The sequence below is a fragment of the Melozone crissalis genome, unplaced genomic scaffold (genome assembly GCF_028551555.1).
Source record: "Melozone crissalis strain CALT ecotype California unplaced genomic scaffold, PUWL_Pcris_2 ptg000222l_1, whole genome shotgun sequence".
Lineage (NCBI taxonomy): Eukaryota > Metazoa > Chordata > Aves > Passeriformes > Passerellidae > Melozone > Melozone crissalis.
The window spans coordinates 192,878-204,915 of record NW_026535985.1 but is presented as its reverse complement, the minus strand read 5'-3'; the positions used below and the strand labels follow the sequence as shown (position 1 = coordinate 204,915).

The following is a 12,038-nucleotide window of genomic DNA, read 5'->3' as shown; positions in this document are numbered from 1 at the left end:
GGGCACCGGGACCGGCGTGGTGGGGGCTCGGAGGGCTCCGGTGGCACCGGGAGATCACGAGTGGGGGGACACAATGGGCACCCCGGCCATGGGCGTGTGCCAGCTCCGGGGATGTGCCCGGGGAGCGGGGGGACACCGGGGACTCGGGGAGGGGAGGGACACTGAGGTGCCCAGGCTGGGAGGGGACACTGGGAGTGACTGGGAGGGGGGCACTGAGGCTGGGAGGGGACACTGGGAGTGACCGGGGGGGACACTGAGGGTGGGAGGGGACACCGGGAGTGACTTGGGGGGCACTGGGAATGACTGGAGGGGGGAAGGGGGACACTGGGAGTGACCGGGGGGGGACACTGAGGCCGAAGGGGACACGGGGAGTGACTGGAGGGACACTGGGAGTGACTGGGGGGGGACACTGAGGCTGTGAGGGGACACTGGGAGTCACCGGAGGGCACACTGGGAGTGCTCAGTGAGGGGGGGGGACACTGAAGTGCCCAAGCTCGGAGGGGACACTGGGAGTGACTGGGGGGGACATTGAGGCTGGGAGGGGACACTGAGGTGCCCAGGCTGTGAGGGGCGCTCAGGGTTTGGCAGGACACCGGGCAGCGTGGGCTCTGTAATTCCGTCTCGGTGCCAACCCCAATGTCCCTGTGCTGTCCCAAACCCCTCTGTGGCCACTCCTAACCCGCTCCAAACCACCCCGGAGCGGGGGAGGCAGGGCAGGACAGGGCTCTGCACCCCGGGGGTGGGTGTGAGATGTTCCCCCGGCCCCGTCCGTCCTGCCCCACCGGACCTGCCCCGCGTGGCTTCCCCCGGGAGCAGCCCCGGGGCTGGCACGGGGCAGGGCGGCGGCGGGCACAGGAGCCGGCGCGCCGGGAGCCCGCGGGGCTTCCCACGGGAACGGCACCGCGATGGGGACGGGGGCGCGGGGAGGGATTTGGGACCCCCGAGATCTCCAACCCAGCGGGGCTGGGGCGCTCCGGGGGGTTCAGGGACAGATCGTGCCGCCGTCTGAGCCCACCGTCCCAATACCGCAAAGTCCCCTGCCCCTAAAGCACCGCCTAAAGCCCCCTGACCCTAAAGCACCCCCTAAAGCCGCCTCTAAAGCCCTCGTAAAGCCCCCCGCCCCTAAAGCCCCCCGATCCTAAAGCTGCCCCTAAAGCCCCCCGACCCTAAAGTCCCCCTAAAGCCCCCTGCCCCAATACCGCAAAGGCCCCCGACCCTAAAGTCCCCCTAAAGCCCCCCGCTCCTAAAGCACCGCCTAAAACCCCCCGACCCTAAAGCACCCCCTAAAGCCCCCCGCCCCTAAAGCTGCCCCTAAAGCCCCCGCCCCTAAGGCACCCCCTAAAGCCCCCCGCCTCTGAAGCCCTCGTAAAGCCTCCACCCCAATATTCCGCCGCCCTAACGCCTTCCGCCCCCTCTGACCCCCCCAATTCCCCTCTATCTACCCGCCCAGCCCCCCCCAACCCTCGGGACTCCCAATCCTCCTCCCCGCCCATAGCCACGCCCACTTCCACATTAGACCACGCCCCCATAGCAACTCCCGCCCACCGCATTCCGCTCCGCTGACGTCACCACCCACATTCAAACCAGCCAATCAGAATCGAGGCGGGGCTGAGGGGGCGTGTCCAGAGCGCCGCGTGCTCGGGGGGCGGGGCGAACTCCCATTGGCTCCTCCCCCTGACCCCGCCCCTACTAGGCCACGCCCCCTGGGGTTAAACTCGGGGGCCCTACGGGGCAACCCCCGCCTCCCTCCTCGACGGCTCCGTAACGGTTCGGGCAGCGAGCGGCCATGGTGAGGGTTGGGATGTTCGGGGGTCCTGGGGGGCTCCGTGCGGGGTGGGACCCCCGAGAGTGCGGGACCCCCCTGAGCAGTGAGGGGGGCTGAGGGGTGGGGGCGTGCCGGGCCCCCCATGTCCCCTGCAGGACGTGGGGCCGAGCTCTGGAGGCGTTGGGAGCCCCGCGCGTGTTCCGGACGCCTCGTGGGGCTGCCGAGCTCGGGCTCGTGCTGGGGGTGCGTTTGTCCCCCAAAACCGGGGGTCGCTGCCCTGGGGGGGTTTCCACTCTCTCCAATTCCCTGCTAAATGAGTGGGGACACGCCGAGTGGCAATGCGAGTCCTGGGCTCCCACACAACTTATCCCCACAGGAGAGGAACAGGCCGAGAGGGGGTTGGGGGCACCCCCTGTGCTACCCTGTCCTGGCTGTGCTGGCTGGGACACGCGTGGGTGTGAGTCACGGCGTGTGGGGAGCAGATTCCAGCGTGGCCCGGACACAAACGGGAGCGGCTGGCACGGGGAAAAGTCCTCGCGGTCAGCGGAGTTTGCTCTGGCCCGGGTGGAGCTGGCAGCTCAGGAACCGGGACAGGCCGTGGTTGTGCAAGGGCTGCTGGAGAAGGGAGCGGCTCCACGTTCCGTGGGGTTCAAAACCCCCCCGAAGTGATGAGCAGCCCCCTGGGGAAGGGGCTGAAGTGTCCCTGTCACTGTCACTGTGGCATCCGTGGGTGGTGGGGACTGGGAATGGTGGACACTGGGAATAATCCCAATTCTGGGCTCGTGGGAGGTGCTGGTGCATGAATGGCACGGAGCAGTGAAGGGGGGCCAGGATGGGACCCCCAGGGCTGAGCGCACTGGTAGCCCCAGTCTGGTCCCTCCACAGCTTGTGGGTGTCTCCAGCTGCAGTTTGGGGTGATGCTGGGTCAGTCCTGCACAAGGGGTTTGGGGGGGCTGAGCTTGTGCCCACCTCGTTATTGCTCAGTCCCTCAGTGGGTTTGGGCAGGATGGGACGCTCAGGGCTGAGCACACTGAGCTGTTCCCTGGGATATGGGGGTGTCCCTGCCACTGCAGAGGGGGGTCCAGTGTCCCTGTCCTCATAGCAGACTGGGAATAGGGGGGACCAGCATTAACCCTGAGGAACCCCAGTTCGCGGCTCTGTGGGGTGTGCAGGGTGAAGGGCACCAACTGGTGCAGGGTCTCAGCTCCTGGGGAAGGGGCAGCAGGATGGCACCCCCAAAACTGAGCACAACGGGAGCAACTGGGGCAGGCTCTGCCCCCATCCAGCCTTGAGGAGAGACCCTTTCCAACTCGATGGGTGCTAGGGGGAACAGAAGGGGTGACCCAGTGGCATGTGCCCCCACAGCGCGAGTGCATCTCCATCCACGTGGGCCAAGCGGGCGTGCAGATCGGCAATGCGTGCTGGGAGCTGTACTGCCTGGAGCACGGCATCCAGCCCGACGGGCAGATGCCCAGCGACAAGACCATCGGCGGGGGGGACGACTCGTTCAACACCTTCTTCAGCGAGACGGGCGCCGGCAAGCACGTGCCCCGGGCCGTGTTCGTGGACCTGGAGCCCACGGTGATCGGTGAGCGCGCGGGGGGCGGCCGGCGGGCGGGGCGGGGCGGGCGCTGGCGGCGGGCGCTGGCTGCTAACGGGGCCGGGGGCTGTCCCCGCAGACGAGGTGCGCACGGGCACGTACCGGCAGCTCTTCCACCCCGAGCAGCTGATCACGGGCAAGGAGGATGCGGCCAACAACTACGCCCGCGGGCACTACACCATCGGCAAGGAGATCATCGACCTGGTGCTCGACCGCATCCGCAAGCTGGTAGGGGCGCTGGGGGGGTCCCGTGGGGTGGGTTTGTCCCTGTGGGGGATGTGGGGACAAAGGGAAGCTTGGGGTGTGCCTGGGCAGGTCCTTCTCAGCCCATCAGCACTTTAGAGCAGAGATTTTGCCAGGAGGGATCAGCCTTGGGTTGTGCCAGGAGGGATCTCCTGCCTTCCTGGTGGGACCTGTTGTGCCTCCAGGATCTGGATGGATTTGTTGTGTCAGCCTGCAGCACATCGTGGCTCCCTATGGGGTCTGGAAGCTCTCAGTGATCAGGATCAGCCCCTTGCCTTCCCCTTGACCTGAATCCCTTTATTCAAGGCTCTGCAACCCCACCAGCACAGGATGAGCTTGGTCCATTCCTGTGGTGGATGTGGGGACAGGGGGAAGCTCCAGGTGTCCCTGGGCCGGTTCTTCTCAGCACCTTGGGATACAGGGTGAGGTTGTCCCAGGAGGGGCCTGCTGGACCTATCCTAGCCTTGCCAAGAGGAGGAGGAGGGTGGGAAGCCCCATGGCCAGGGCAGGGGGGCAGGTGAGATGCTTTGGGTGCTGGTGCAGCACTGGTTTGACTGGTGCGGCCACCCAGGCTCTTTGAACCCCTGGTTCCCACGCTGGGGCTGGCGCCGGGGCGGCCGGACCTGCTGCGCCAGCGGCTCCGCTCGGGGAGCTCCTGGCACATCAAAGGCTGAGCTGGCTGCCCCTGGGCTCTTGTGGGATCACAGCCTGCTCCTGCTGCACCCTCTTGGAAAAAAAGAGAGGGGGTGAAGCCGTGGTTGACTTCCAGAACCTGCTGGGATGTCTCCCAAAAGCTGGGGGATCCACCATGAGTCAGTGTCCAACATGGAAGGTCAGGGACGCCCTGTCCACCACGCCGTGGTGCTGGGACACCCTAAGAATGTCCTTATGAGGCCAAAGAGAGGAGCAGCTTCTGCTGCCTGGAACAAACATGGCCCTTGTTGTCCTACAGAGCGTCCCCAAATCCCTGCAGGACGGGGTTCCTTCACCTGGACCTGCTGGGAAGGTCCTGAGATCCTGGGAGGAAAACTTTCCTTCCAGGGCAAGTCAGTAGCAGCTGAAGTTCAGAATTCCTGACAGTTTGGTCTTGTTTTCCCCTTCCCAACCTCTCAGGCTGACCAGTGCACAGGGCTGCAGGGCTTCCTGGTGTTCCACAGCTTTGGCGGTGGCACCGGCTCTGGCTTCACCTCCCTGCTCATGGAGCGCCTCTCTGTCGACTACGGCAAGAAGTCCAAGCTGGAGTTCTCCATCTACCCAGCCCCGCAGGTGTCCACAGCCGTGGTGGAGCCCTACAACTCCATCCTGACCACCCACACCACCCTGGAGCACTCCGACTGCGCCTTCATGGTGGACAACGAGGCCATCTACGACATCTGCCGCCGCAACCTGGACATCGAGCGCCCCACCTACACCAACCTGAACCGCCTCATCAGCCAGATCGTGTCCTCCATCACGGCCTCTCTGCGCTTTGACGGAGCCCTGAACGTCGACCTGACAGAATTCCAGACCAACCTGGTGCCCTACCCCCGCATCCACTTCCCTCTGGCCACCTACGCCCCGGTTATCTCTGCTGAGAAGGCTTATCACGAGCAGCTGACGGTGGCTGAGATCACCAACGCCTGCTTTGAGCCGGCCAACCAGATGGTCAAGTGTGACCCTCGGCACGGCAAGTACATGGCGTGCTGCCTGCTGTACCGCGGGGACGTGGTGCCCAAGGATGTCAACGCCGCCATCGCCACCATCAAGACCAAGCGCACCATCCAGTTTGTGGACTGGTGCCCCACTGGTTTCAAGGTTGGCATCAACTACCAGCCCCCCACGGTGGTGCCCGGCGGCGACCTGGCCAAGGTGCAGAGGGCTGTGTGCATGCTGAGCAACACCACGGCCATCGCCGAGGCCTGGGCCCGCCTGGACCACAAGTTTGACCTGATGTACGCCAAGAGGGCCTTTGTGCACTGGTACGTGGGGGAGGGCATGGAGGAGGGCGAGTTCTCGGAGGCCCGTGAGGATATGGCAGCCCTGGAGAAGGATTATGAGGAGGTGGGAGCCGACAGCATGGAGGGCGACGAAGAAGGAGAGGAATAGAAGCGCCTTGTCTCGACACCGTGGTGCTGTTCATTAAAATGCCTCTCCCCAGTGCTGCCTCTTCTTTGTGCTGGGACAATCCGCCTTGTGGTGACCTGGGGGGACATCCCAGGGGAGGGGGGGCCTCAGCTGGGCTGGCTGCCAGGTCGTGCTGCCAGCTGGCACAGGGGAGAGCCTGGGGGGTTCTGTGGGATTGGGGTCCCTGTGCTGTGAGCTGGCACTGGTGGGGGGCTCACGTCCTCCTCAGCGTTCTGCTGGTCCTGGGGGCCTCCAAGTGACCCCTGAGAGCCCCCTGTGTCCTCCCAGAGCCTGCTGCAGACGGGCTGGACGTGGTGTCGCGCTGCTGCTGCTGCTGGCATGGAGCCACTCTCGGTGCGGCTCTGCAGAACTGGGAGGGGTCCTGGGCGGGGGGGGACCCTCCCCTGGAGGAGCCTCTGGGCAGGGCAGCGACTCCTTCCCGTAAGTGCCGCCCTGGCTGCCCGGAAAGGGGGGGTTCAGGGGGGGTTCCGGGGGGGTTTCAGGGCTCGCTGTCCAGCGCTGCCCCGCGCATGGCAGCTCCCGCAGCGCCGAGTCACGGCGGCCCCGACACAAAGGGAGGGGGGTGGGTGAGAGGGGCACCCCCTCCCTGGATGCTGAGCAGAATGTAACCCAGCTCAAGGGGTGCTCTGCATGCCAGCTGGGGGGTTTGTACCCCCATGTTACCTGGGGGGACCCCATAAGGGTCTCTCTCCATCTGACCCAGCGTGAGGGGGTTCCTGTGTCTCCCGGGCACCCTCGGATCCTCTCCCTCTTTCTCCTGGTGCTGCTGCTTCCTCTGCCCGCACCCCCCAGCCCCTCGCCGCTCACTCCTTTGGGGGTCCCTGAGCCCCCCTGAAGGGGAATTCCTGCAGCCCCACATCCCCAAGCACCCCTGAAGGGGAATTTCTGCAGTCCCACATGCTGCAGCCCCTGCCCCTCATCCCTTGGGGGTCCCCGAGCCCCCCTGAAGGGGAGTTCCTGCTCCTGCAGCCCCCGCCCCTCATCCCGAGGAACATCCCAGAGCCCCCCTTGAAGGGGAATTCCTGCAGCCCCCGCCCCTTATCCCGAGGGGATCCTCGAGCCCCCGTGAAGGGGAATGCCTGCAGCCCCACATCCTGATGGGGTCTCCGAGCCTCCAGCCCCACACCCTGCAGCCCCCGCCCCTCATTTCTTGGGCATCCCCGAGCCCCCCTGAATGGGAATTCCTGCAGCCCCACATTCTGCAGCCCCTGCCCCTCATCCCTTGGGGGTCCCCGAGCCCCCCTTAATGGGAATTCCTGCTCCTGCAGCCCCCGCCGCTCATCCCGAGGGGCATCCCCGACCACCCCCATCCCCTTTCCCCGCCCCCTTTGAGGGCACATCCGCAGCCCCCGATCCTCCCTCCGGCCGGGAGACCCCTCCCCTCTCTCTGTGTCCGGTACCCCCGGGTCCCCCCCGGGCGGGGCGGAGCCGCTGCCCGCTATAAACGGCCGCTACCGGCAGCCAGCGCCCTCCCGGTGCCACCATGAGCCGCCGTGCCCGCGACCCCGGGATGTCACCGCCGCTCCCCGTGGCCCCGGAGCGGCTGGCGGCGGCGGCGGCAGCGCGGGGAGCGGAGCGGGAGGAGCTGGCGGCGCTGAACGATCGTTTCGCCGCTTTCCTGGAGCGGGTGCGGGCGCTGGAACGGCAGAACGGGACCCTCCGAGCCGCGCTGGGCCGCGCCACCGCCGCCAGCGGGCCCCGCACCGGGCTGGTGCAGGGGGAGCTGCGGGGGCTGCGGGAGCGGCTGCAGCGCCTCGGCCGCGACCGGGACCGGCTCCAGGCCGAGCGGGACGGGCTCGCCACCGACCTGGCGGCGCTGAGGCAGCGGTGGGACGGCGGAGGGAGCGGGGGAGGCAGCGGGATGGGGAGAGAGGATGGGTCGGGATGAGGGATGGGGAGGGGAGGGTGTGCAGGGAGCAGGGGATGGACTGGGATGGAGGGGGATAAACTGGGATGAGGGATCTACTGGGAGGGACTGGGATAGGGGATGGGGAGGGGAGGATGTGCCGGGGACCAGGGGAGGAACCGGGATGGACTGGGACGGGGCAGGAAGTGGGATGGGAGATGGACTGGGATGAGGGATGGACTGGGATGGGGGATGAATTTGCAAGAGAGATGAACTGGGATGGACTGGGATGAGGGATGAACTGGGATGGACTGGTATGGGGGATGAACTGGGACGGGGGATGAATCGGGATGAGGGGTGGACTGAGATGGACTGGGATGGACTGGGATGGGGGATGGACTGGGCTGGACTGGGATGAATTTGCAAGAGGGATAAACTGGGATGGACTGGGATGAGGGATGAACTGGGATGGGGGATGAATTTGGATGAGGGATGAACCGCAATGGGAACCGGGGGTGTGGCAGGGTGAGTTATGGGATGGAGACTGGGGAATGTGCCAGGGACGGACTGGCATGAGGAATGTGATAGGATGAGATTTTGCACCAGGATGGGGAGTTGACGATGCAGCGGGATGGGGATGGGGGAGCTCCGGGGAAGTCGGGGGAGGGAGGGGACCCCTGGGAAGGGATACTGGGACAGACACCCGGGATGCACGGAGGGCACTGGGAGGCACTGGGAGATGCGGGCTCTGCGGAAGGGCGGGGCACTGGGAGGGGCAGGACAAGGGTGGGGACACGGGGAGGGGCAGGACAAGGGTGGGGACACTGGGACGGGATTGCCGCGAGCGCTGGGGCCGCCCCATCCCCGTTCGCCCCCGCTGTGTGCGCAACAGGAGGAGGGGTCTGCACCCCCGCCCCCGCCTCCCTCTCATCCCTTGCTGTCCCCAGGCTGGAGGACGAGACGCAGAAGCGTGAAGATGCCGAGAAGAGCCTGGTGCTGTTCCGCAAGGTCAGGGGGGTGAGGGGCCCGTGTCCCCCCGCAGTACCCGTGATCCGAGGCTGGAGGGGACTGGGAATGGTGGGCACTGGGAATAATCCCAATTCTGGGCTCGTGGGAGGTGCTGGTGCATGAATGGCACCGAGCAGTGCAGGGGGGCCAGGATGGGACCCCCAGGGCTGAGCATCCTCTGTACTTGTGGTACCCCAGGGCTGAGCACACTGGTAACCCCAATCTGGTCCCTCCACACCTCCATCCTCAGCTCCTGGGTGATGCTGGGTCACCCCCGTGTGAGCCAGGGCACAACTGGGGTTTGGGGGGCTGAGCTTGTGCCCATCTCGTTATTGCTCAGTCCCTCAGTGGGTTTGGGCAGAATGGGACCCCCAGAGCTGAGCACACCGGTAACCCCAGCCTGGTCCGTCCACAGCTTGTGGGTGTCTCCAGCTGGAGTTTGGGGTGATGCCGGGTCAGCCCTGTGCAAAACCAGGGTTTGGGGGGCTGAGCCTGTGCCCACCATGTCACTCCTCAGTCCCACAGTGGGGAGGGGTAGGATGGGACCCCCAGGGCTGAGCACACTGGTAACCCCAGCCTGGTCCCTCCTCAGCTCCTGGGTGTCTCCAGCTGGAGTTTGGGGTGATGCTGGATCAGCCCTGTGCAAAATCAGAGTTTGGGAGGCTGAGTCTGTGCCCACCACCACCACCCCGGGCTGGGGCTCTGGGATGGTCTCACCCCCTCCACGCTGCCCCGCAGCTCATCCATCCCCGCCTCTCCCGCAGGACGTGGACCACGCCACGCTGTCCCGCCTGGAGCTGGAGCGCAAGGTGGAGCTGCTGATGGACGAGATCGGCTTCCTCAAGAAGCTGCACGAGGAGGTGGGGCCGGGGCGCGATGGGGCGGGCAGGGGGACACAGATCAGGTCCTTGTGATGCCCCCGAGCCCCCGCAGGAGCTGCGGGACCTGGAGGTGAGCGGCCCGAGCCCGGCGGGGCTGCCCGAGGTGGAGATGTGCAAACCGGAGCTGACGGCGGCGCTGCGGGAGATCCGCACCCAGTACGAGAGCATCGCCGTCAAAAACCTGCAGGAAGCCGAGGAATGGTACAAATCAAAGGTACCCGGGGCTGCGGAGGGATTTAGGAGCGGCTGAGCCCTTGCAGAGCCCTGACTCGCCCTGCCCGTGCAGTTTGCCGATCTCTCGGATGCAGCGAACCGCAACCACGAGGCGCTGCGTTTGGCCAAGCAGGAGATGAACGAGTCCCGGCGGCAGATCCAGAGCCTGACCTGCGAGGTGGACGGGCTGAAGGGCGTGGTGAGAGCCCGGGGAGCGTTCGGGGGGCGTGCGAAAAGCGGAGCCCCGCCCTTGGAGCCCTTTGCAGCCCTCGGTGTCCCTGCAGAACGAGGCGCTGCAGCGGCAGATGCGGGAGATGGAGGATGAGTTCGGCGAGGAGATCGGGAACTACCAGGACGTGGTGGGGAGGCTGGAGCAGGAGATCCAGCAGATGAAGGAGGAGATGGCGCGGCACCTGCGCGAGTACCAGGACCTGCTGAACGTCAAGATGGCCCTGGACATCGAGATTGCCACCTACAGAAAGCTGCTGGAGGGCGAGGAGAGCCGGTGAGGGCAGCAGATTGTCCCCACTGCCCCGGGGGATGTCCCCTGTGTTGAGTCATCCCGGTTGTTGTGGGATTTTACCGGGAGGAAGCAGCTCCAGGCCTCGTTCCCACAGGAGAACAAGAGGTTCCCATGGGAGCTGAGATAAAAGCAAGGCCAGGGGATGGTGGGGGAGCTGCCTCAGGCTCTGCTCTGGGTGCCAGCCTGGCTGCCCATGGGCACAGCCCCCGGCCTGGCAAACCACGGGCACAGCCCCCAGCCCATGGGCACAGCCCCCGGCCTGGCAAACCACGGGCACAGCCCCCAGCCCACGGGCACAGCCCCTGGCGTGGCAAACCATGGGCACAGCCCCCAGCCTGGCAAACCACTGGCACAGCCTGGCAGCCCACGGGCACAACTGATCCCGGGTGTGGGTCACAGACTGGAGGGTGTGGAAGGGTCCCTGGCAATGCCCAGGAGCCCCAGCCCCTCCTCATCCTCCTCTCCCCCCCAGGATCACCATCCCACCGCACCCCACCACCTCCTTCAGCATGAGGAGCTCAGGTGAGCCACGAGCTGGGGGTCCCCCACGATGTCTGGGGGTCTTTCCTGGGGGTCCCTGTGCCATCTGGGAGGGCACAGGGTGCTGATGCCCGCTCTGTGCCCAGTGCTGGAGCCGCAGCCTGCCGAGAGCCCGGCCCGGAGGATGGTGCTCATCAAAACCATCGAGACCCGCGATGGGCAGGTGAGAATTGGGGGTGCCCTGCCTGGGAGCCCCAACCCTGCCTTGGGACCGACCCCCAAACTCTCCTCCTGCAGCAAGTGGTGACGGAGTCGCACAAGGAGCGAGCGGGGAAGTGACAGAGGAGCGGCTGCGACGGCCCCGAGCCCACGGCGGGGTTTGTCAGACCCTGCTGCGTCCTGAGGGGGCAGGAGCAGAGCAGGGGGGGCTGGGAGCGCCCCAATTGCTGTTCCTGCTGTCAGCACCACGGGACAAGGCCGTGGTGTGTCCCTGTGCCTTGCAGTGTGTCCCTGTGCCTTGTCCCCCCGCTATTTATCGCTATTTATTGTCTATTTATTGATCTCCCAACCACACCCCAGCTGTATTCAGTATCGAGCGTTCCCCACGCTGCCCTGAGGCTGAGGAGGTCCCGGCTTCTCCCTCCTGTCACCACAGATGGCACTGCTGTCCCCGGGGCTGGCGGTCCGGTGACATCCAAGCACTGTACTTGTGGTGTCACTGTCATGGGGAGTGGGACAGAAAGGAAATCTGGGTCCCCAGGGCCCCCTCTCCATGACACGAGTGCCACTCTGGGGGTCTCACCACCCCTCCCATCACTGCAACAAGCACCGGTTACACCGGGATTGGTGGCTCCAGTGACATCCAAGCGCTGTCCCCTGTGGTGTCACTGCCATGGGGACAGAAAGGGACGCAGTGCCCGGCTGAGTGAGGATCTGCATCCCCAGGGTCCCGTTCTATCCCAGGGCCCCTCTCCATGTCACGACTGCCACTCTGAGGGTGTCAGCTCCCATCCTGTCACTGCAACAAGAACCAGTTACACCGGAGTTGGCGGCTCCGGTGACATCCAAGTGCTGTCCCATGTGGTGTCACTGCCATGGGGAGTGGGACAGAAAGGGACACAGTGCCCGGCTGAGCGGGAATCTGCGTCCCCAGGGCCCCTCTCCATGTCACGACTGCCACTCTGAGGGTGTCAGCTCCCATCCTGTCACTGCAACAAGCACCAGTTACACCGGAGTTGGCGGCTCCGGTGACATTGAAGCGCTGTCCCCTGTCGTGTCACTGCCATGGGAAGTGGGACACAAAGGAAGCAGAGCCCGGCTGAGGGGGGATCTGCGTCCCCAGGGCCCCTCTCCAT

General features: G+C 65.9%; 2 protein-coding genes across 2 annotated transcripts; both read left to right on the top strand.

Annotated features, from left to right (window-relative positions):
- The first annotated feature begins 3,122 nt into the window (after positions 1 to 3,122).
- Positions 3,123 to 5,708, top strand: LOC128949341 (tubulin alpha-1C chain). The gene is made up of 3 exons (XM_054294206.1): positions 3,123 to 3,353; positions 3,445 to 3,593; positions 4,722 to 5,708. The coding sequence occupies exons 1-3, from the start codon at positions 3,233 to 3,235 to the stop codon at positions 5,691 to 5,693; spliced, it is 1,242 nt and encodes a 413-aa protein (XP_054150181.1). The 5' UTR covers positions 3,123 to 3,232; the 3' UTR covers positions 5,694 to 5,708.
- Positions 5,709 to 7,215: 1,507 nt separating this feature from the next.
- On the top strand, positions 7,216 to 11,254 carry LOC128949334 (peripherin-like). Its single transcript, XM_054294198.1, has 9 exons — positions 7,216 to 7,559; positions 8,526 to 8,586; positions 9,351 to 9,446; positions 9,520 to 9,681; positions 9,754 to 9,879; positions 9,965 to 10,185; positions 10,676 to 10,725; positions 10,830 to 10,906; positions 10,981 to 11,254. The coding sequence occupies exons 1-9, from the start codon at positions 7,216 to 7,218 to the stop codon at positions 11,020 to 11,022; spliced, it is 1,179 nt and encodes a 392-aa protein (XP_054150173.1). The 3' UTR covers positions 11,023 to 11,254.
- Positions 11,255 to 12,038: the final 784 nt, after the last annotated feature.